The sequence below is a fragment of the Pituophis catenifer genome, unplaced genomic scaffold, assembly GCF_029215685.1.
Source record: "Pituophis catenifer annectens isolate HBS135680 unplaced genomic scaffold, rPitCat1.0.hap2 SCAF_2, whole genome shotgun sequence".
In the NCBI taxonomy this organism is placed as follows: Eukaryota; Metazoa; Chordata; class Lepidosauria; order Squamata; family Colubridae; genus Pituophis; species Pituophis catenifer.
The window spans coordinates 234,523,007-234,546,190 of record NW_027256882.1 but is presented as its reverse complement, the minus strand read 5'-3'; the positions used below and the strand labels follow the sequence as shown (position 1 = coordinate 234,546,190).

The 23,184-nt window shown below is 36.5% G+C and overlaps 1 protein-coding gene across 1 annotated transcript in view; it reads right to left on the bottom strand.

Annotated features, from left to right (window-relative positions):
• ERCC6L2 (ERCC excision repair 6 like 2) overlaps positions 1 to 21,620 on the bottom strand; it is a 64,366-nt gene extending 42,746 nt beyond the window's left edge. The window contains exons 1-9 of the mRNA XM_070935639.1: positions 21,559 to 21,620; positions 17,278 to 17,702; positions 15,541 to 15,660; positions 13,308 to 13,501; positions 12,102 to 12,263; positions 9,948 to 10,155; positions 7,155 to 7,295; positions 3,997 to 4,110; positions 1,682 to 1,801 (exon numbers count right to left, since the gene is read on the bottom strand). Of these exons, the coding sequence (XP_070791740.1) occupies positions 1,682 to 1,801; positions 3,997 to 4,110; positions 7,155 to 7,295; positions 9,948 to 10,155; positions 12,102 to 12,263; positions 13,308 to 13,501; positions 15,541 to 15,660; positions 17,278 to 17,631 (1,413 nt within the window). The 5' untranslated portion in view covers positions 17,632 to 17,702; positions 21,559 to 21,620. The remainder of the gene's footprint in view (positions 1 to 1,681; positions 1,802 to 3,996; positions 4,111 to 7,154; positions 7,296 to 9,947; positions 10,156 to 12,101; positions 12,264 to 13,307; positions 13,502 to 15,540; positions 15,661 to 17,277; positions 17,703 to 21,558) is intronic.
• Between the last annotated feature and the right edge of the window lie 1,564 nt (positions 21,621 to 23,184).

Sequence of the window (23,184 nt, the reverse complement as noted above, 5' to 3'; positions counted from 1 at the left end):
TAATTTAGAAATTGTATTACAGTAATTAATAAAAACAAACTTGGCACTATCCTGGCTACTTAAGATACCTATTTCAGTTCAATTTTTCAGTTATTGATTTGTTCATTTAAGTTAACTCTACACTGACGGCAGAAAGATTACTTTATGCACAAACATGGAAGGACACTTTAATCCCCACAATGGATGAATAGTTGCAAAAACCGATGGGAGTTAGCAGAGGTGGTTAAATTGACTTTGGTAAAAGAAAAAGCACAATTACTTTTGTTTCTACTTGGAAACCACTTCTGGATTTTGTGCTTAAGGTGGAAAAAAATGAAACTTTGATTTTGGGTTTTACTGATTAGATAGGTTGTTGCTATAGAAATGGCTAGATTATACTATTATGTAAAAGTAAAAAGTTGAGGTTTGATGTTACTATCTTATTCTACTGCACCAAAGGGAGTCGGAAGTCAATGCCTTTTCTTTCTTTTTCCCTTCTTTCCTACACTTTTCTCTTCCCTTACCCCTCCCCTATTTTTCCTGTTATTTGCTTTTGTATTTTTATATTTTATATTATAAACTAATAAAAAGGATTAACTTCAGGTAAGTTAACTCTACAGAAGTCAGCAATAAATTTTTGAGCTTTGGATTCAAATCTAATTTTAAAAGCTGTCATATCTTCTTTCAGCTAAAGAAGCTGTAAGAAGGTTCCGCGGGTTGTGATGGGAGGGTCCCGATACTCTCATGTTACACCTCTCCTGCGCAACTTGCATTGGTGGCCCTCCGGGTGAGATTCAAGGTGCTGATGATGACCTATAAAGCCCTACATGGCTTAGGCCCAGGATACTTGTCAGACCATCTGCAGCCAGCAACGGCTTCCCATCGCCCGGTGCATTCTCACAGGGAGGGCCTTCTCTGGGTGCCGTCAGCTAGACAATGTTGGCTGGCAGCCCCCAGGGATAGAGCTTTCTCTGTGGGCGCGCCCACTCTTTGGAATCAACTCCCCCTGGGGCTTCGGTTGGCCTTCGCACCTTCCGCCGCGAATTAAAAACATGGCTGTTCACGTCGCCCAGCCTGGACTGAGGGGTTTTTTGATTATTTTAATGGGTTTTAATATATATTTAAATTATATATTTATACATTTATGTATTTTATGTATGCATATTTATGTATTTTACGTTATTGGGTTTGTTTTATTTGTTGTGAGCCGCCCTGAGTCCTACGGAGATAGGGCGGCATACAAATTATATGTAATATATTTATTTATTATATTAAATAAATAAATAAATAAATAAATAAATAAATAAATAAATAAATAAATAAATAAATCTTTGTAGACTCATTAAAATAAAGTAAATCTTCTAAGGGCAATTGTGTCTGATTAAAGCTTTAATTTTATTAGTGTCTTGCTAACTCTTGCTAACTCCATATTTAAAATGTGCTTATAATAGTGCATTCCTTACAAAAATACAGAATACTGACTATCAAACTTAGGTGGAAATAGGAACATCTTTTCTGAACAACCATTACTTGCAAGGTAAAAGCAAACCAATAAATAATTTGCATTTTTGTTATGGGTGTTAATAGTTAATAGTCATTTCACTACTACTCATGGTTTGAATGCAAGCTCATGGTGAATGCAAGCAAAAAAAAATATGTACTGGAAAACAGTTCTACTCCATCTTTCCCCTCATTTACTTACTTTCATTTTCCCACTATATTTTGGATCAGAAAGAGTTTCAAAAGCAGCATTTTTGCTAAGGTCCACAAAATCAGGAAACTTGGAAAAAACATGGCTGCAGATCCTTGTGATGTAGGCTTCCTACAATAAAATACAAATCGAGGAAAAGAAAATGCTAAAGTAATTAATAGCTGAATTAAAAGAAGTGGAAGAATACACTTAGTGCAAGGAGAAATTGAAAACATTTGAAATACTCTACATATTGTACATTTGATGTGTGTATTCTCTCTCTTATAGAGTTCAGAAAACAATATATGAAGAAATTCAATATGTTCATATCATAAACATTTAGTGTGACGGAGGAAGGGAGGGAGGAAGGGTGAGGAATTGATAGATAAGACTACAAATAGCAGGAATTTCATGAAGATGTTCTGGAGGAGCAAAAAAATGTGGAGGAGTAGACTAAAGAAATGGATCCGATCTGAGGTCACTTTCGGTCATGGAAGTGGCTGAATAAATGGAATTTATTCTTATTTATCCTTTTGTCATTCCAGCTCCTCCCATTTTTTTCCTTTTGGCTTATTTAAAATAGAAGGAATGCCTTTTTGCTATTGCTACTGTTACACAAATGAAAATCCCTTATCAAACTTCTGCAAGTAGCAGTCTATCTTCTATAGAGAGTGCCCACAATCAGGTAAAGGTAAAGGTTTCCCTGTCCGGACGTGTCCAACTCTAGGGTGTGGTGCTCACCTCCATTTCTTGGCCATGGGAGCCATCATTGTTCAAAAACACTTTTCCTGGTCATGTGGCCAGTATGGCTATATACCAAGGCACTCAGGACGCTGTTACCTTCCCACCGAAGTGGTACCTATTAACCTATTTGCATTTGCATGCTTTCGAATTGCCATGACTATTCCCCCTTAGAAATCACTGAATCTGTCATCTGCCTTCCATTGAGGATCTGTATACTGCACGAGTCAAAAAGAGGGCTGTGAAAATATCTATAGACGCCTCACATCCTGGACATAAATTGTTTCAACTTCTACCCTCAAAACGACGCTATAGGGCACTGCACACCAGAACAACTAGACACAAGAACAGTTTTTTCCTGAATGCCATCACTCTGCTTAACAACTAATTCCCACAACACTATCAAATAATTTACTAAGACTGTATTACTATTCTTTTTCTCTTCCTTATTAGTATCTATCTCTTCCCACTTATTACTGTAACCATGTAGCTTATATCTCTCAATTTATATTGTTTTTATTTGTTTCCTAGTACGATTTGATAGCTTATTAGTAACCTTGACTATCACTAAGTGTTGTATCTTTTTATTCTTGATGAATGTATTTTATTCTCCTTATGTACACTGAGAGCATATACACCAAAGACAAATTCCTTGTGCGTCCAATCAGATTTGGCTAATAAAGAATTATATTCTATTCCAGATTGAAAGCTGCAACAATCAGGTTCTGGTTGTAATTTCATTTCCCTCACCTCTTAGAAAGAAAGAGGAGAAAATGGGAAATAGCAACTGAATCCTCTGTTGATTTTTCTAAGCGAGGACATCTGACTGCTACTACACCATACTTATATTTTGAGACAGAAAGAAGGGAAATTAGAAAGCAGAAGCCCTCCCTAACCCCTTTCTGCAGCCATCCCTTTTTCTCTTTCTATTAGAAAGCAAGAAAGAAAAAAAGAAAAAGAGCAGGCTTTTACCTTAACTACTGATACTGGCTAGAGAAAGCTGCTCTCAGAAAGATTGTTTTGAAATAAATGAATGTAAAACACACAGCAGGTATCAAGGAGATTGCTAGGTTACAGGGAGTGGAATGAGGCCACCACATTGCCTCTTTACTAATGGGGCAGTTCTTGCTATGTTCCTTACAATTTTGCGTTCTGTCCCTGTTGCTGTAAAAAAGTAAAGGCAGAAAACAACAGATCTGGGAACAGCAATATAGGTAATTCAGTCGTTAAGCAAAGCAGTGTTTAAGTGAAATGCATATGATCTTAATTCAGCTTTCCTCTGTTTTACAGAGCCATGTAGATCATAAATGTGTGGATTGATTGTAAATTTACTTTTTCACCACTGTCATAAGTACAAACATCACTAAACAAGGACTACCTGAAGGACTAACTGAATAAGTATGGTAGACACTATAATCATATTTTTATTACTAGACACAAACAGTAAATCAATTACAGACTTGGAAGTATATTCCTTGAAAAACTATAGTTTCAACATAATTTTAACAGAATGAGTGAGACATAAAATGAAGAATGGAATTTACCGGTAAGTTGCTGCTTCAAATCAAAGACTTGAGAAAACTAACCTGCTGTTTGCTAGTGTTCTCCATCTGTAACAGGGCAGCATGATTTGCTATTTTACGAAGGACTGTCAAATAACTGAAATATAACGCATTCATTGTTTTGCCGTGAGCATTTGTCTGTAGAAATATAAACAGTTTAAAAGCTCAGAGAACTATAGTACTTAAATAAGGCAAGAAATATTTATTCCACAAAATCCAGTGTTTGGGTTTCTTTTCTCAGGATTGGGGAGAAAACCTGAATTCTGCAATATTAGAAATGTATTTTGTACTTGACTGAATGGAAAAATACACAATATTCCGCCCCTAAAGTTTCATATCAGTGTCAAATTAAAACGTTTTGTTATCATTTATAATGAGAAAATGCTGATCTGGAAAAGGCAAAAAAATGTCAATTTCCTTTTAATTTTATGAACAGCAAACATCTCAATAGTCTTTCAAATATAAAAAATACAATGTGCTTTGAAACTGTCATCTGAAAAGCACTGAATTCTAACTCTCTATATTCATTCAAGGTCCTCATATGTATAAGAGCTACCTTGTCCGCGGATCTATACTGTTAGCCTTTCGAGGTAGCCCAAACACACCCCAAACAATGAATTTTAATATCACCCTTATTTGAAGGTTACAGTAACAGAATCTAGCATGTCTGAAAGCATTTCTCTCTTCCCCTGCCTTTACTTTCCAGAAAACTAGAGTGGGCCCCTTCTCTTTTCCTCACCCTTGTTCCTCCTTCAGACTCAGATTTCTCTTATTGGAGCATTGTCTGAGCTGCAGCTCTTCCTCCTATTTGCCAAGGTTATTTTCACAGCCCATTACATATACTTCTCTCCCCAAACAAACATTTACATATATATTTAAGTGAAATAATTGCCATCCTAACCAGGCTGGAGTGGAGAGTAATGAATTAAACCTGCTAAAGCCACTTCTCTACACAAACATTAGAATAGGATGGAAAAGGCATAACAAAGATCTATAATAGATTAAAGTACTTCAGTATGTAGATTGTATATTGTTCAAGATGTTTTATGTTGACTAATACAATAAATAAGATCAGACCTTAGTTCAGAGTACAGGTAAAGCTACACAGAAGAATCAGAAATGTTTTAATAAATCAGAAATGATTTCTGTAAACATAGCTTGAAAGCCATGGACTGGGAACTTTTTGACTGAGTGATGCATTTCAATTTCATTAGTCCATTTGTTAAACATCTTTTGGCTGTTTGATGTTTATTCAGATGTGACACTGTTATGCAAAGAGGCATAATCTATAGACACCACTCCCTCTCTCTGGCATCTTCTGTCAGTTTTTCCATGTACTTTGCAGACTTCCATATCTTCTTAGGTGTGTAAATCCTATCGGCAGCAACAGCTGTCACAATCCCTGGTGTCCCAATGTCTCCAATTATTATGAAGTCATGTTCCTGATACCAGTAATCTATTAAATTATGATGGTTTCCTCTTCCTGAGCAAGCAAAGTGAAGGAGCATGCAGTTTTATTAATGCACGAAAAACGATGGTCTACACTACAGAATAGTTTATATTACCTTCCTTTAACTGCTGAAATGTGAATATGACTTTAATGACTAGAACAAATAACTTAAAGTATAACAGATAATATGTGTGTGGGCGGGAAGGGGAGATACATTCAAGTCAGTGTTAACATTTGGCAGATTAAGTCCTTGCAGTTTTCTTGGCAACGTTTTCAGTAGTGGTTTCCCATGACCTCCTTCTTAGGATTTGTAGTGAGAGACTGGGCCAAGGACACTCAGCTAGCTTTGTGTCTTAGGCAGGCCTAGAGCCCAATGCCTTTAACTATACCAAACTGCCTTTCATAACAGCCAATACAGATGCTTAAATCCAAAAAATTGACAAAAATTATCTAGAATAACTTTTTAACTCATTTTTCCCTCCAAGATGGCTGGGCCAAGTCCCCTGGACTTCCAGACCCTGGAAAAATATTGCCTCCACCTCTTCTCGGTAGGCTATGTTTGAAGCCTATGCAAAAATGTATTTTGCCTCACCTTTCACAATTGTTAACTTTGCTTATTTTGTATAAAGTTAGGATATAAACTTAAAAACACCTGGGAATTTATTCCACACATGCTTAAAATTCAAAGTATTCTTCTTCAAGTATCTGAAACATATTTAAACTGAAACAACTAAAAAAAATCTCATCCAATAGCTTTCCAGTAGACCAGCAATGATATCAACAACTGTCTCAAATAACTACTTTCCTGGCTATGCCTGGCTGGTTTTTAGGTGATGATTCACTGACCATTTATGTTGTGGTAGTTCCAGTGAGGTAAACATGACAAAAGTTAAGTTTACTCATTTTATGGATCACACGAGATGAGCAATAATAAAACAGCTTCTATTATGTCTTAGTAATATAGCTTGTAAAGGTGTGCCACAAAGTCTTTCCTTGATTATTTTTTCTTTTGAGACAACATTTTCAAACGCATCTGCTTAACCTGCAGTCAATCAATAGCAATCAACGAGACCATTTTAAAGTAGAGATATGATTAGACACACATTTAGCATCCCATTCAAAAAACATATATTTATCAAAAGATGAATTAGTCCCCACCCAATAGATATTTTTCTTTTTTCCATTCAATTGTGTCCAATTCTGAGAGACTGCCTGGACATGTTCCTGCAGTTTTCTTGGCAAGGTTTTTCAGAAGTAATTTGCCATTGTCTTCTTCTTAGGGCTTCAAGAAGGTGACTGGCCCAAGATCACGCAGCTGGCTTTGGGCCTAAGCAGAACCAGAACTCGGAGTATCCCAGTTTCTAGCCTGACACCTTAACCAGTACACCAGACTGGCTCTCATAGACAAGTTTCAGCATTATTGTAATACCATTGTAATAGTGATTGAACTTCTTTTTTGGTAACTCAAATCAGTGCTATTTTAATTTTTTTTTTTTTATTAAAGTTAGAAGCATTACAGAGACCTGGGATTTGCCAACACACACACCCTCCCCCCATTTAGCTTGTTTGTAATTATTCTATCTACAGTTCAGAATATCATTATCCATCCACTCTATGGCCCCGTTAAGATTTATGAGGGAAAAAAACAGAAGCTAGATATGGAGTAGGTCAAAGGACTATTGTAGATGATCACTGTACTTCAAACACACTTAAGTCTTAAAATAATGCTTACTTTGTAGCAACAATTCTTCCTTTTATGGCCACTATTACAGCTACATGCTTCACGTGCCCGCAGAACTAACTGCACATCTTCTGTCTCCAATACAGTCTTATAAACGGTTCTCTGGAACTCTGTCAAAGAACAATATACCATCTGGAGAGATAAAATGCAAAACAGGGGGAATAAAACAACACAAATAATACATCACAAACTAAAATATGTACCAAGCTTGAAAACTGAAGAGGTGGGCTTTTTCAAAGATTATTATCAACTAGCACTTTATATTCAAATGATACAATCTGCTAAGAATGTGAAAGATAAACTGTTGTGATCCCTCTCAATCCCTAAGACAATAGAGCTTAAATTGCTTAAAAGATCCATTTGCCATTTCCTGGCACTATTGTAGAGACTAATGCAGGCAGCAGGAATAAAAGAAAACAGCCAATTTTTAAGACTGACATTCTGAATGGCTGATATAGGAGGGAGAGATTCTTGGACAGTGGTATGACATACTTAATCCTTCCTCTTTAAGACCATGGGTGGCATCTCCATGACATCTTTTGGTCTCAACCAGCAGGATACAGATATTCTAAGACCCCTCCTGCATTTAGGCCACCCACAAAGCAGCACCACCATGCTGTGCTATAATAATCGAATGCTATCTTGAACATATACTCACATTATCAAGAGAATGGGATAAAATAAAAGCTTCTAGATTAAAGGCAACAGAGTGACATTGCTGTTAATCTTCTCTTTAGAAAACACAGTTTAGACTGCATTATTACAAGCTTTAGCTGAAAGGCAGGTATAAACAAGGAAGAAAGAGCAGCAGACAAATGTGTATCTTTATTAAACATCTGATTGGGTGTTCTCTAAAATGTATTTCTACATTTATCAAAACATTCCAGGCAGGATAACTGAAAAGTCGTACATCTTTCATAAAGGGAACAAAGCCACACAGTTTTGGATTTATCAATTCTTAATAAACTTTTATACTATAAAAAAGAGGCACAAAAAGTATGGAACTTCAATTAATTCATGGATTTTGAACAAATACTGAACATATTATACATATGTGCATCTATGCATCTTCCATCAACCTATGCACAGAGAATGACTGTCACTGCATGAAAATTATTCATAAGAATATTGTTATGTTCCAGAAATATTTAGTGGAAATGAAAAGCAAAGCAAAGGGTTTATTTCAAACTCTTATTTTTCAAATCATGCTTTCAGTACCTAAAGTTGATGCAGTTTACTGAATCTAAAAAAAAACAAATAATTTTTTTCATACTGACCCATTACTAGACCCACATGAAGTGTAAGATTCAGTGACAAAAATATGCAAGCATTCCAAAAATCCATTAAGAGAGCAAATATTTTTTTTTCCCAAAGAAGTATATAAAGATGAAATCCAGGAAAACTGAGAGGCTAGTATTTTCTAAAAAGCTCAGACAATCAAGAATGCATTCCATAGGAACAGATTTTGAGCTTCCCACTCAATAGCTATTTCAAGACATGAACTTTCATGAAAAAGACAGACAAGGTTATTTTAATGAGCAGTGGGAATGGAAGATTCATGTAAGATATAAAAGAACCAAAGTAAGTCCAAATCCCTACTTATTTCAAAGAAGTCATCAAGAGGAGAACAATGCCCTCTGAATTTCCAGGAACAATAATTGCAACAATCACTTGGGCAGTTTTCAGAATGGCTGCAACACTTCCCTTCATTATTTTCAGTAACACTATAGAAATCTAATATAACAAAGAAATTGTGTGCACATTGCTGAAAGCCCATGATAACTACTACAGGCCAAAGGTAGGTGCTAATAATTCATCCAGATTCTGCAAAATAAAGTATTTGGAATTCTACTTTTATAACATACCATTTAATGATATCACTGTGACATAGACCAAATCCTTGCAAGGCTGAAAAGGCACTTACGGAAAAATGTTTGATAAAACATTTGTATCAAACAGCAACAGCTAGCTGACCATGGATGATTTTGTAAAAGCTAAGCAGAGTTGGATATGATTTGTACTTTGATGGGAAAACATCGGAAAATCCCAGCACTGCAGACTATATAAGAAATTGGAAAATATCTTTTCCATAAAAACCCTTAGTGATTAGCAAGTACTATCCAGATTTTTTTAAAAAAAAAAAGTAGCAGGAAAGTAAAGACCTTGTACCTCCAGAATATCATTTAGCAATATGTCACATATACCACAAACAATTATGTTTCCTTTTTCTAGTTTCCCTACTCAAAGTTTTACCTTCACAGAGATAGCATCTATCATTCAGGTATTCAAAAATCTCTGTCTTCCAAGTCAAAGAATATTACTGGTAACATCACACAAAAAAATAATGAGTTTTATCTTACATTCACTTGGCGCATATGAAGAGCTTAGGAAAACATAATAAAGTCCCACACAGTAACCTCCAGAGTTCTCAGAAAGGGAAAACTCTCTTCCTCCAAATGTTAGAAAGAAATGGCTTGGAGGATGGCTAGGTTGCTCATAGCCTTCAAGGGGAAGGATAACCCATTTTTTCTTGAAGCCAATTATAAATGTTACAATTATTTATATTATTTAAATTAGCAATTAAGGAAACAATCAAGTCCTTTTCTAGTTCCCCACCCCCAAGTGTGCTGTTACAGTCCGGCACAGATCTCCAGCCCCACATGCCGCCAGCATATAGAACTAAACATGGGCAGTTCCATATGTAGGATACTCTAACATGCTGACTATATAATTGTACAAAATCCACAGTAACAGGAATAAGCCAAGATAATAAATGGAGCTCACTCTGTCTTCTTTCTTGGGCAACTGGTCACTGATGAGAGCCTTTGTACGCCTTAAGAAATAGCCCGATAGTTTTTGAGCTAGCCTTGTCATTGCCTTTCGACCTGTGGCTAGCTCTCTTTTAGTTGCAGTGTGCCGCTGGCCAAGTTCTACAGGCTCAGAAAACTCTGTCTTGAAACGTGTTTTGCTACCCAACAGCCCAGGTACAGCCCTAAGAGAAAGAGAAAACTGTTGAAAACTGTTGTTTTCTTGTGTATCAAGCACTTATACAGGATATTAATTTTAGCAGGCTTCTAGAGTCAAAGATTTACAGTTGTTATTGACTTTTATATACCAGCTGTAAGATTTACCAAGTTCTAACTATTTGTTGGACCAATTTTGGGGTTTATTCTCGTTCTATCATTTGTATTTTGTGGAAAGCCTCTACCTGAGGCACCTGGGTTCCACTTTAACAACCCACACATTTGTTTAACGATTGCACTGGGGAGAGTAGGGATAGAAGCTGCTTAAGCAAGACGTTTCACTAAATGGCCATCATGACATGCAACCTTAATGGGCAGACTCCATTACGATCAAAAGTCGAGAAGTACCTGTACATGTAAGGTTACCTGGGAATAAATCCAAATGAATTAAATCAGATCTACCACTACACAAATTCATATTAAATTGCACTATAATTTTATATAATATTGCCAAATACATTCATTTTTAGAACTCTCCTTATTTAACTTTATTATATCTAATTCATGATATCTTGAGAATCAAACCTGTTTTCCAATTTATGGTAATGTAATGTTTGTTAAGGCTGACAATATTACTATCAATGACAGTTGTACTATGCAACCATAAAGTTTAAAAATGATTATGTGCGTTGACCTGTATTATTTTTGCTAGATTTGTAAATGAAATTAGAATAGTTTTAATGTATTCTTACATGGTTATTGCAGGAAAAAAGTCCCAGTATTAAAAAAAATGGGAAGATAAGCCAGCATATGAAACTTCTATCCATTATTATTAGAACTATAACTTCACTAGCTTCCAATGCTGAAAGCACTATAAAAGCGGTGCATTCAAGCAGACACTATAAAAGAAGTGCATTCAAACAGATGTGTGCCTTAAGAAACATATAAGCCATGCTAACAAAGTTATGGTGGTACTCAAACCTGGGATAGCAGGTTACTGTACAAGCCCAGGAAAACAATGCAACTTTTTTCTGGGCTCCACCAGATGTATCTCCTTAGAGGACAGGACCTGCAACATTCCTTGCCTACCCACTCTACCCAACCCACTAGAACAGGGAGGCAAGGGATAGTGTGGATCCCATCCCCTAAGGAGATACATTTGGTGGGAACCATAAGAAGGGCCTTCTCCATCGTGGTTCCCTCCCTCTGGAACATCATCCCTCCTGAAATTAGACTGGGCCACCACTTTAACACTCCTTCGGAAGGCCCTGAAGACATGGTTCTGCCAGCGGGCCTGGGGAGCCTAGAGCGGGATGGATCCCATTAAATGGCTGGTATGAATGTGTGTTTTCACCGGAGTGTAGAGATTATTTTATTATTTTTATTTTTTAGTATTTTTATTTCTTTTATATTGTGTTTTTATGTCCTGTAAGCTGCCTTGAGTCGCCATGTGTGAGTAGGCGGCAATATAAATTTTCTAAATAAATAAACAAGCCTTTTCACAAAATTGCAACAGGTGCACTATGTGTGCCTATATATACTGAAGAACCTTTTCTATATCACATCTGAAGTGCTGTACACCCTAACAGAAAGAAGGCGGCATATATTTGGTTTCTAAACTGCTCTTTCCTTGTATTGTTAAGCAGCATATAAACACCTACAACCAATGACATCAGGCATTGAAGGAATCATCTCACACATTTATACAATAATAAATGCACATTTATCATGGCTTGTATTCTACGGTTCCTTGACACACACTCACACAATGGGAAATATGTGTTCTATCAATTCTTGGCACAGACAACTAAATTTTGGTTTGCCAAAATTCTCTGTAAAAGACATCTGTAAGACATGTGAGTGCCAGCCACGTGTTAATACATGAGAACTTTGTTGCACATAGAGATAAACAAGGGGGAGAAAGGATTATAAACACTCCATCTGTGCTTGTAATATTAAATTTTATTTCACTTACCAGTCCATAACACACCAAAGCTCTTTCATGTTGTTCTGTAAAATTGTCCCAGTAAGTCCCAACCGAACTTTACATGTTAGAGCCTTCATTGTCTGAGTAATCTGAGATTTTGGATTCTTGATTCTATGTACTTCATCTGCAATAACAGCTGACCACTGTAAACTATGAAACATAAGGAATTGGTAAAAGTTTTTCTAAAGTCTCTCCCTCAATTCAGTTATCATAATGAGCTAGTGCTCATTTTTTCATACTGAACTTTTCATACTGAACAGAATAGGCTGAACCTATTCTGCCATATATATTAATATCTTGAATCAATACATTGCAGGATGGCAGCCTGTTTACTGAAGGTTAGGGGCCATAACCTAATAGACTGGACCAGTGCAAGGTGATAGATATGTTTTTACTTTTCTAATCTATGGCTGAATTCCAGTCATCTGTTTAAAGAAAGATTACAAACTGGATCTCTCTGTTGCTAATATAGCACCTTAATCACTACACCACTGCAGCTCTCATATATATATTTCACTTCTCCATTTTAAAGAGTACAGCACATTTAAAAGTTTAAGCCGATAGGCATATCTTTGTTTATAATTAAAGCTTAAAGGCCCATAGGTATTCTATAAACAGTTTTTAAGAAGGAAAATAGGGCTTTATTTGGAAGGATGCCCAGCTGCTAAAATGGAAATACAGACAAACACAGGTCACTGAAAGAGGACTGGAAAGCAAACTCTCGACTCTGTCTTATACTAAGGAGTATTCTTCATCGGCAGCATTTGGTGAATGCCCAAGCCCCCGTGAGATTGGATCCACTGCCTCGCAGTATTACTGATCCATGATCTATGTAGGTTTTTGGGGACCATGTTGTTTTTTACAAAAGTTCACCCATGTATTCTGTCTAACTTTCAGGGTGAAGTTGAACAAAGCCCATGTTGCAACAGGACAGAATCCAGTGTCTGAATCCATTTAAGAAAAATGGGGCTAAGGAGTATAGAGGAGAGAATGAGGAAACTGAAAGTCTCTGGGACTCGTTTTCATTTCTCTGCATGTGTTTAAGTCACATAGATTTCAACAGACACATTGTGTACCCAGGATTATATTCCTTACATACCTTTTTCTTTATCTCTAGATATTTCAAGGACTGATAGCCCCAATTTATTTAAAAAAGCTTCATATTCAGTAGCAGTCATTACAGAACGTAGTTACCTATTAAGATCATTCAAGTAAAGGCGAAGTGCTTCATAGGTTGTTAGCACAATTTCACATTTTCCCAGCTTGATTCGATTTAACTCGTGCTCTTTTCTGTTGCCGTGCAGAACTATAACCTTGAAGTACCCCCAAACATCTAATTCTTCTTTCCAATTATAGAGCACAGAAAGAGGGGCCACAATCAAGAAAATCTAAAGCAAAAGAAACATACAATACTGCTGATAAATAAAGCAAAAAGTATCCAGAGCGCAAAATTCTCACACTGTTACAATTTTCAAATGAAATAGTTTTCAATTGTTACAACAAGGAAAATGAGAGATAAATTCAGAAAAAACAGCACATTTTATTAAGATGTAGTTATAAGAATATTTTTGAAAATGGAGTCCAGGGTATGTTTTATGGCAGCTTTAAATAACACAGAACAATCAAGTTACATGCCACCTACCAGCATGAGCTAAATCCAACAAATGCACAATTCCTTTCCGTATATTTTAGCAGCCAACACTTAAAACGGATGATTTACTGAGTTACTATTGGCCCTACATTGCATCACTGGCAAATAAGGATCCTATCAACAGAAAGTAATTTTCATAATTATAGCATCCAGACTGTTTTTGACCAGAATTATTATTTTGGCTCCTATTACTAACAGAAATAAAGTAACAATCAAGTAAGTCATAGGGTCACATTGCTACTGAAATATTATTTTGAATAGAACAATATAAAAATAAATGTTACATAGATATCAAACTACTAATAAAACTTAATTAATTTAATCTAAAAGAAATAGAATCAAATATATGTTCTTATCTTGTGCTAAATTAAGGAGAGGAACTTGTAGCTTCATGCAGGGAAGATCTACCAATACTGGACAGCAAATCAGACATAAATACCAATTGGGATTTTTCCCACAATACACAAACATGTAAGTTTCAAGTCAGCCTTTGTTACCAGTATCTATATTGAAGTTATTATAAATCCTTGTTAGATCAGTGCCTAAGAATATCTGCTATAATATCTCAAACACAATGCCTCTGTTTGGCACCGAACACTTTGTAATAATATTTGTATGGAACACAAGACATTTCATTGCTATTGTTTTTCTTCTGCCTCTCAAACAAAAGCATCTTGAAATGTTTAAAAAATATATCGTACCCTAAATCCCCCCTCCCATAAATTAAAAACAATAAAGAATCACATAGGGCGAGAAAAGGGGGGAGGGGAGAGAGAAAACAAAAGCAGAAATAAAAACCATTCAACCAGCTTTCACAATGAAGTGGCATGAGTGAAGAGATCAATCCCCAACAGAAACCTTAAGATTTAACAGTTAGTGAGATGCACTATGTAGAACCCAGAGTCACACATGATCCCTGGAAGACTTGGGAACAGCCTCCAGTCCAGATCCTTCTCCAAATTAGTACTGAAATATGATTTTGAATAGGACAGCACAGGAATAATGATTGCATAGATTCCCTACATAGCCACAAGCAGACTTAGTCCAACCTCTCTTGAATTCAGTTGGTCCTAATCTAACTCCAAGTAGGCATTAAGTGTTATTTGAGAAGATTCCCATTGATAAGTTTTTTTAGTAATAAAAAAGAACTTGAAAGTGACAAAGCTAGACGGGCCTGGTGGCTCAGCAGACTGATAGCGTTGTGATTAACACCAGCTGTCTGCAATTACTGTAAGTTCAAATCTCACCAGGCTCAAGGTTGACTCAGCCTTCCATCCTTTCTAAGGTAGGTAAATTGAGGACCCAGTCTGTGGGGGCAATAAGCTGACTTTGTATAAATATACAAAAGTATGAAGGCTATTGCTTAATGCATTGTAAGCCGCCCTGAGTCTCCGGAGAAGGGCGGCATATAAATCAAATTTAAAAAAAAAAAAAAAAAGCTAGTAACTGCCTACCTGAAGTGAAAGCACAGTGCAAAGAACATCAACACAACTGGTGAATTCCATTAGATGCTCTTCAAATCTTACTAGAAATATAATTATTTTCTAAACAGCAAATTTAATCATTCCTACCAAGAGATTTTCTATTTCAAGATTATAAAAGACAAGTCAAATTTCTGCATCTACCTCTAGATTGTAGAAGTCCAGTGATTAGAGATTCCTCTCTGCAAATCATCTTTTATTTTACTCAGCAAACACTGTCATTCATTTTCCAGTTAAAGATTAATTATACTACATTTTCAAGACAAATATAAATGTATTTAAATGGAAAGCATACTTTCTTTGGAACAGATGACATTTCTTTTCTCATCGTTCGTAGCAAAAAATCAGGCATATTATTTTCAATATCTGCACGTGTTCCCTTTTTCTTTAGCACTGCAGCCAGAAATGAAATAACCTGGGGAAAGCACAGAGGAAATGTTCAAAGAATAGAACAGAAACAGGCAATGAAAAAATATGTAATATGTTTAAATCCACAAATATGAAGAATGCAAACTAGTGGGATTTTGATAATGGGCATAATGGCAAAAAGATATTTTGCATCAATCAAATCCAAGATCCGGAACAAATAGCAAAACAATGTTGTTAAGATTGGTCTTCAAAAAATGTAAAGATAATCAATATTAGTATAGAAGCCCATTGAAAAGGGTTTATTTGCTACTGTTTACTATGTTAATTTAACTACACATATGTATACTGGTTTCAGTCTCTTGTACCATTTAAAAGCACTATTATTCATAACTGAGTTCATAAAATTGCCTTAAACCAGACTTTTAACTTTCAATCAGGTGAACACATTTAAAAATGCTTATGTTTAAAAAGAAACTATCCTTACCAATTATGTATATTTTCTTTCAATTTACAACTAAGTTCAAATTCTTTTGAACAAAAGTTATTTGTCAAAGGAATTCTGTTTTCTCATTATAAATACAACTTCCTACAAAATTATGCAAGAAACTATTTATAGAAAGTTCAAAGCAAACGGAAAGTGGTAAATTATACAATGAAATTGTAAATTGAAATCAATATGCAATTTAATCTCTAAATTTCACACAGAACACTGTTTTCTCTTGGACATAATGAGTTATCTTTCTGAGAGATAATATAGTTATTTTTCCCTATGTGACAATAAATTACAGCTATTTTCTTCAGATACCGATTTTGTGCAATATATTATAAAGACTGATATCCAGAAATAATGCAATTATATTTCCAACAGGTAGAATAAAAAGGCATGCAGCAACCAATCTTGATTTTTAAGAAATATATGGAATTTATATTTTATAGTATATACATTTCCTAGTTTGTGATTAGAAAATTCCAGTTTCATCAACTGTTTAATTTCCAGGTTTATTTGGTATCTTAAATAGAATGGAAAAGCCAATTAAAAGATACTTCCAACTTTTTCATTATCAAACTTTAACCAATTCCATAAGGTTTTTTTAAAGCCAAAATAGTCAAAGATTCAAAATCTCTAATACTGATCAGTGTGAAAAAAATAAGGTTTTGATTTATTAAAATGTTGATGCTTCGCTTTTTATAAACCAGTCATCAAAACTGCAATTTAGAAACTATGCAAGCATCCAGAACCAAACTAATATAAGTACTTTTTTTTCCTCTGTTAATGTTCCTATTAAGTCCCTGAGAAAATTTTAAAATAAGATTACAATTACTTGATTTAAACAGTATGGTATGTTTTGAAAAGAAAAAAACTTTAAAATTCTTTTAAAGGCTTCTCCTAAACTCTATGCCAACTTGTCACTGCTGTGTTTAATTCAATGCCCATCAAAAATAATGCAGGAAGCAATATACTATACAAGATAGCAAAAAACTCACAAAGTAAAACAAAACTCTACTCATATTCAACTGCTTCATTTCATATATCTTCACCTCCCTTAGGATTGCACTGGGAAGATCTACGCAATTTAGTTTTCTAAATAGATAATTTGGATGCTTTATTCAATTTGAGAAATATTGTCAGGACTTTTAGAGGAAAAGAAGGAGGCAGAAATACCTGGATTGTTTTCCCAAGCCCCATGTCGTCTCCAAGAATACACCCATTTTTACGAACATAATGTCCATGGAAAAACTGGGCCCCTTCTCTTTGATAATCACGTAGGTATCTATTAATGGTACAAGGGATCTCTTCCCCATTGTTGGACAGCTCAAAGGCAACCGTCGGTGATGGCAGACTTCGGTCTGGGAAATAAGGCTTTTCCAAATCTTCATCATCGAATATTAAATTCTTCTTTGTAGTTTTATTTGTTTTGATCTGGGAGAGTTTGGTTGTAAGTATTTTCTCTTCCTGATTTTTCCCAGTGGAAACTGAGGCAAAACACTTCCCCTTGCTATTGGTTTCAAAAGACATTATAGTAGCATCGCAAAACTTCCAAAGTTCAGGAAAAGGTACAAGACATCTATCGCCAACATGCCATTGGTCTGTTAAAAGCACATGCAAAGAAAATAACATTTCAGACTGAGCAAAAAGGAAAGCAATGCAACAAAACTTGGAAAGAAATCCTTGCTGAAAATAACACTGGAATGTAAATGTGTACACAAAATACTAAGCTTTGGTCATTATCCATGCATTCATCCATCCATCAAGATATACATTTGAATAAATAAACCACTAAAATAACCAAAATTATATGGCATATTTCTCATTGTGTGTTTACTGCATAATCTTCCATTTATTTTAAAGGATAGTCTAGGCTAACTCTCAAAGTATAAATGCCACAGAATAAAAATAAAGACAACATTGCATGTCATAGAATAAAACTCTTATATGTGGAAGTGCCCATGAATATGTTTTTGAGTAAATACATTAAGAACTGTACCAGATTACCAACCAAAGACTTACTGTATTCTTCGGAGTATAAGACGCTCCGGAGTATAAGACACACCTACCTTTTTTGGTGAGGAAAACAAGAAAACTAAATCTGCCTCTGCCTCCCAGCAATTTACCTCCTTGCAGCAAGTAGCAGAGGCCAGCACAAAACAGCTGAGAGCAAAAAGCTGAGAGTCAGGAGGCCGATCCAAGGGACAATCAACTTGTGCTAATTAGGCTGTGCTGAAGCTGAAAGAAGCTGTTTTTTCTTGCTGCTTGCTGCAAGGAGGTAAACTGCTGGGAGGCAGAGGCCAAAGGTGGGGGCCAGTGGGTGGGTAGGGCTACATTCAGTGTTTAAGATGCATCTAAATTTTCACCCCCTTTTAGGGGGGCAAAAGGGTGCATCTTATACTCCGAAAAATACGGGTATACTATTTTTCTCTATACAATACAAACAGATGCTTAAGATGCTTAAGCTCACAACACCTAGCAATTGCTATGAAAAGGCTGCTGCCTCTGATATTGGAGATAAGCATTAATAACACTAGGCCAATTACCACCTTATAATCCTTGAATGTATTGAACCTCTCTTTAAAATTGCCCGCATCCCCATTGCCATCTTTAATAAAACTCCTGTTATTCCATACCATCCATAATAGTATACATTTCCACCATGTTCTTCTTAATCTTTTTCCAGGTTAGAAAGGCCAAATATCAGCAAAGACCATTGTTACAGGATTGGTTTCAGCGCTTTATGAAGAGCTAATTCTTAACCACATCACTGACAAAGAAAGTGGATGAAGAATTAGAATGGAGAAGTCCAAGCCACTGTTTTACAGGGATGTATTGGAATTTTTTTTTCTGGGTTTTAAGTTCCAGTTGCAACTATTCTATTCCTAAATAGCAAGAGCAAGAGCACTTAAGATTTATATACCGCTTCATAGTGTTTTTACAGCCCTCACTGAGTGGTTTACTTCTCAGCATATTGCCCCCAACAATCTGGGTCCTCATTTTACCGACCTCGGAAGGATGGAAGGCTGAGTCAACCTTGAGCCGGTGAGATTTGAACTGCAGCTAGCAGTCAGCTGAAGTAGCATGCAGTGCTGCACTCTAACTACTGCGCCACCTCGGCTCTGAATTTAAAGTCCCATTCTGTTCAGTTTTCAAAGAATTATCTTGCTAAAGAACAGAAAATCAATGGGAGAATCCTGACTTTCCTCTTGTTTTAGAAATTAAATTGGTGCTCGATTAACAACTGCCTTGCTTAGTGACTGTTCAAACTTATGACACCACTGAAAAAGTAGTTTTACCATCAGTCCTTGAACATAATGCTATCCAAGTGTCCCCACAATCATGTGATCATGATTTGGCACTTCACAACCAGCACACATTTACAACTGTCGCAGTGCCACATTCTGACAAGGAAAGTCAATGGAGAAGCTGGTAGGGAAACTTGCAAAGGGCCAATCATGTGATGTCACTCTTAACACCACCAGGTGATTCGCTTAGCAAATAAAGCAAAATATATGACGTTTCACTTAACACATTGCTTACCAAGGGAGTTTCCAGGCTTAATTGCAGGTGTTAAATGAGGAAGTTAAAATGCAGTAATGATTGGATAGCAATTAACATGCAATAGTGACAATTTTACTGTTGATCTCTTATGTCCTTACATAAGATTGAGACATTACTGTATTCTCTTTTTCAAGGTAAGTAATAAAATATAATTCACTTCTAAAATTCACATATTCCTAATTACATGTAGTAATAATCTCCAAATGCCTGTAAAATGGGGGAGGGGGGGGTTAAAGGAACAATAGGTATGCCATCAAGAATCATACTAAAAATTTTAAAAATCCAAAACAGGTAGGCAAAGAGCATAACAAATACAATGCAAATCGATCTGACTTTTTGCCATTAAAATCCAGAATATATTACTAGAAAAAGAGGGTTGTATATGCACACAGAGCAATCTTTGATACTTTGAATGTTATAAACATGACATAGAGCCTGGGGAGGATGAAAAACAGGCCTACTGGGCCCTCCGCGCCATCGCATGCCAAAAGTGGGGGGACTGTGGAAGGAGTGTCGCGCATGCATGTGCCGGGGAGGGGGGGCATTGAATTATGGGTGTGGGCACACAAGCTCATGACACATACACACACACCCGCATTCCCCCCGCTTTTGGCACATGACGGCAAAAAGGTTAGCCATCACTGGTCTATACAGTACTTTGTCTTATTAGATCAGTGCGTAACTTTTAACAGCTTTAAGATGGGTGGACTTCAACCCCCAGAATTCCTCAACCAGCATGTTGGCAGAAGAATTGTGGGAGTTGAAGTCCACACATCTTAAAGCCACTAGGGCAGAGGTCTTCAAACTTGGCAGCTTTAAGACTTGTGGACTTCAACTCCCAGAATTCTCCAGCCAGCATAGCTGCACTAGGGTTAAGAAACAATGCATGAGACAGAGGAAGGCAATTTTAAAAAGCACTGGGATCTCATCTGAGTTGATTTTGAGATGCCATCTCCCGCCTGCAATCATCCAAATACCGCAACATTGCGACAAAGTGACACAAAAACAGTCTAACTACCTGCTGCTGCCTACTGCTTAGCCAGACTTTTGAAGCCAGATATGATCACCCTTGCAAAGTTCCTGTGTACCCTTTTAGGGTGTCCCGGGCATAAATTTTGGGACGTTGGGAGTCAATCCTTTCATCTATCCAATCGTCTATCCTTTCTGTCTGAAAAGAATCCATCTGGAGATATAGATATATATTATAGATAGATAAATAGATAAATAGATAGATAGATAGATAGGATAGATAGATATAGAGATATAGAGATTGATAGAGATATAGAGAGAGAGATATATAGAGAGATACGGAGATGGATGGATGGATGGATGGATGGATGGATGGATGGATGGGTGGGTGGGTGGGTGGGTGGGTGGGTAGGTAGGTAGGTAGATAGATAGATAGATAGATAGATAGATAGATAGATAGATAGATAGATAGATAGATAGATATAAAGGGTGCACTGAGGCGAAGTAGAAACTGCTCTCCAACCTTTTAACTCAGGGGTCTCCAACCTTGGTCACTTAAGACTTGTGGACTTCAATTCCCAGAGTTCCTCAGCCAGCAAAGCTGGCTGAGGAACTCTGGGAGTTGAAGTCCACAAGTCTTAAAAGTGACCAAGGTTGGAGACCCGTTTTAACTTACTTCATCGAGGTTTTATACGCCGACTTTGTGAATGAAGCCCACAGAAGGCAGCAAACCCCACACACAAGTGTATTTACGCGCACAGTCCTATAAGACATTTCCTTAAAAGGTCAGAAGCAAAACAAGCCGTTAGGATACGTGTAAATAAACTCATGCATTAAAAGATCGACATTCTGAAATATCTTTTCTCGGGCGAAAGTTTCTGCTCTAAAACGTCTCTTTAAAGTTTGAGAAAAGCCGTTCCCAACCTCCGTGACCGCCGCTCGCTTTATGGCCACAATCCACCCTTCCCACCGCTTTCCTACCGGTACCACCATCTCGTCGCAGCCGATGAAATCCCGCGAGAATACCTTCAAGCCGAGCTTCCGTTGGCTGAGCTGCTCTACTTTCGAAAGGAAATCACCATAGATATATAATCGTAAAGAGTCACTTCTCAGGAGACGCATCCTATTACACAGAAGTTTTTTTTTTTTAACCTTTTCCTGGGGATTGGCCGCCCGTGGCTGCGCAAAGTTTTCAGAGTATCGAGGTGACTCTAAAAAATTTTTTTGTCTCCATGCGGGAAAAGAGAGAGCCGATTTGGTGCAGTGGTAGAATAGAATAGAATAGAATAGAATAGAATAGAATAGAATAGAATAGAATAGAATAGAATAGAATAGAATAGGTCACCTTGAATGTACACTAATTGGCATACATTAAAATGAAATTACATTTTCATGTATGGTGGACTTGTAAAAAGGTTAAAGCATTCTGGATAAAAATTTGGTGGATTATTCAAAATATTCTTAAAAAGAGGATAAGGTTTACTCCACAGTTATTTTTGTTGGGTATAATCACGGATTGTACGGTTATAGAGACTAATTTGATCCTGAATTTAATAACTGCAGCAAGATTGTTGGTGGCGCAGTATTGGAAGAAGGAAGATTTGCCTACTATTCAAGAATGGATATTAAAAGTAGCAAACTTAGCAGAGATGGTAAAGATCTCAGTGTATTTGAAGGACTATTCAAATGAGAAATATATGATAGAATGGAGAAGATGGATAGATTATATTCAAAGTAAATATCGGACTAAAAAATTTCAAATAGCTTATGAATAGATAGAGAGATGTTATTATGTATTCAAATTTAGTTTGGTAAATGGGGAGTTAAAGTATTAGAGGGATGTAAGAGTTATAATTAATTAGACTATGTTAGATTATGATTGTTGAATGTTATACCCTGTATTTTGCTCTGGGAAGTAGGGAGGGGAAGGGTTGGGGAGGGTGGAGGGAAGGGGGAGATAAATATGTAAACTTTAAAAACTTTTCAGTAAAAAAAAATGAAATTACGTTGCATGCAGTTCTAATACAGCTTAAAGCATTAGGCTAGGAACTAGGAGATGGTGAGCTCTACTTTTATCTTAAGCATGAAGCCAAATGGGGAACCAACTTTAGGTCATTTTTTCTCAGCTCTAGGAAAGAGGCACTTTGGAAATCTTGCCAAGAAAACTGCAGGAATATGTCCTGGCAATTGCCAGGTGTCAGAACTGACTTAAAGGCATCCACTCCACCCCATCATAAAAGTTGGAGGAAAGTAAGCATTTATAATGGAATGCAGCCTCTCAGGCAAAGCAAATCTGTTTTTTCCTTCATTGATTACTCTGAACAGCAGAAGTTTTCCCAATTTCTCAGGGAGACTAAATGACGCATGTGAGGTTTTCCCTCTTCCCAGGGCAGCAAAGCAGATATGCAGTAAAGAGAAAAACACAAATAAAGTCAACCCCCACAATGAATGAAATCTAACTCTGCCCCAAAAATGCAGTTGTGCCTTATTAAACTAAGAACTCATCCTAATGCCCCACTAACCATAGTATAAAGTTGTCCACTAACCCGC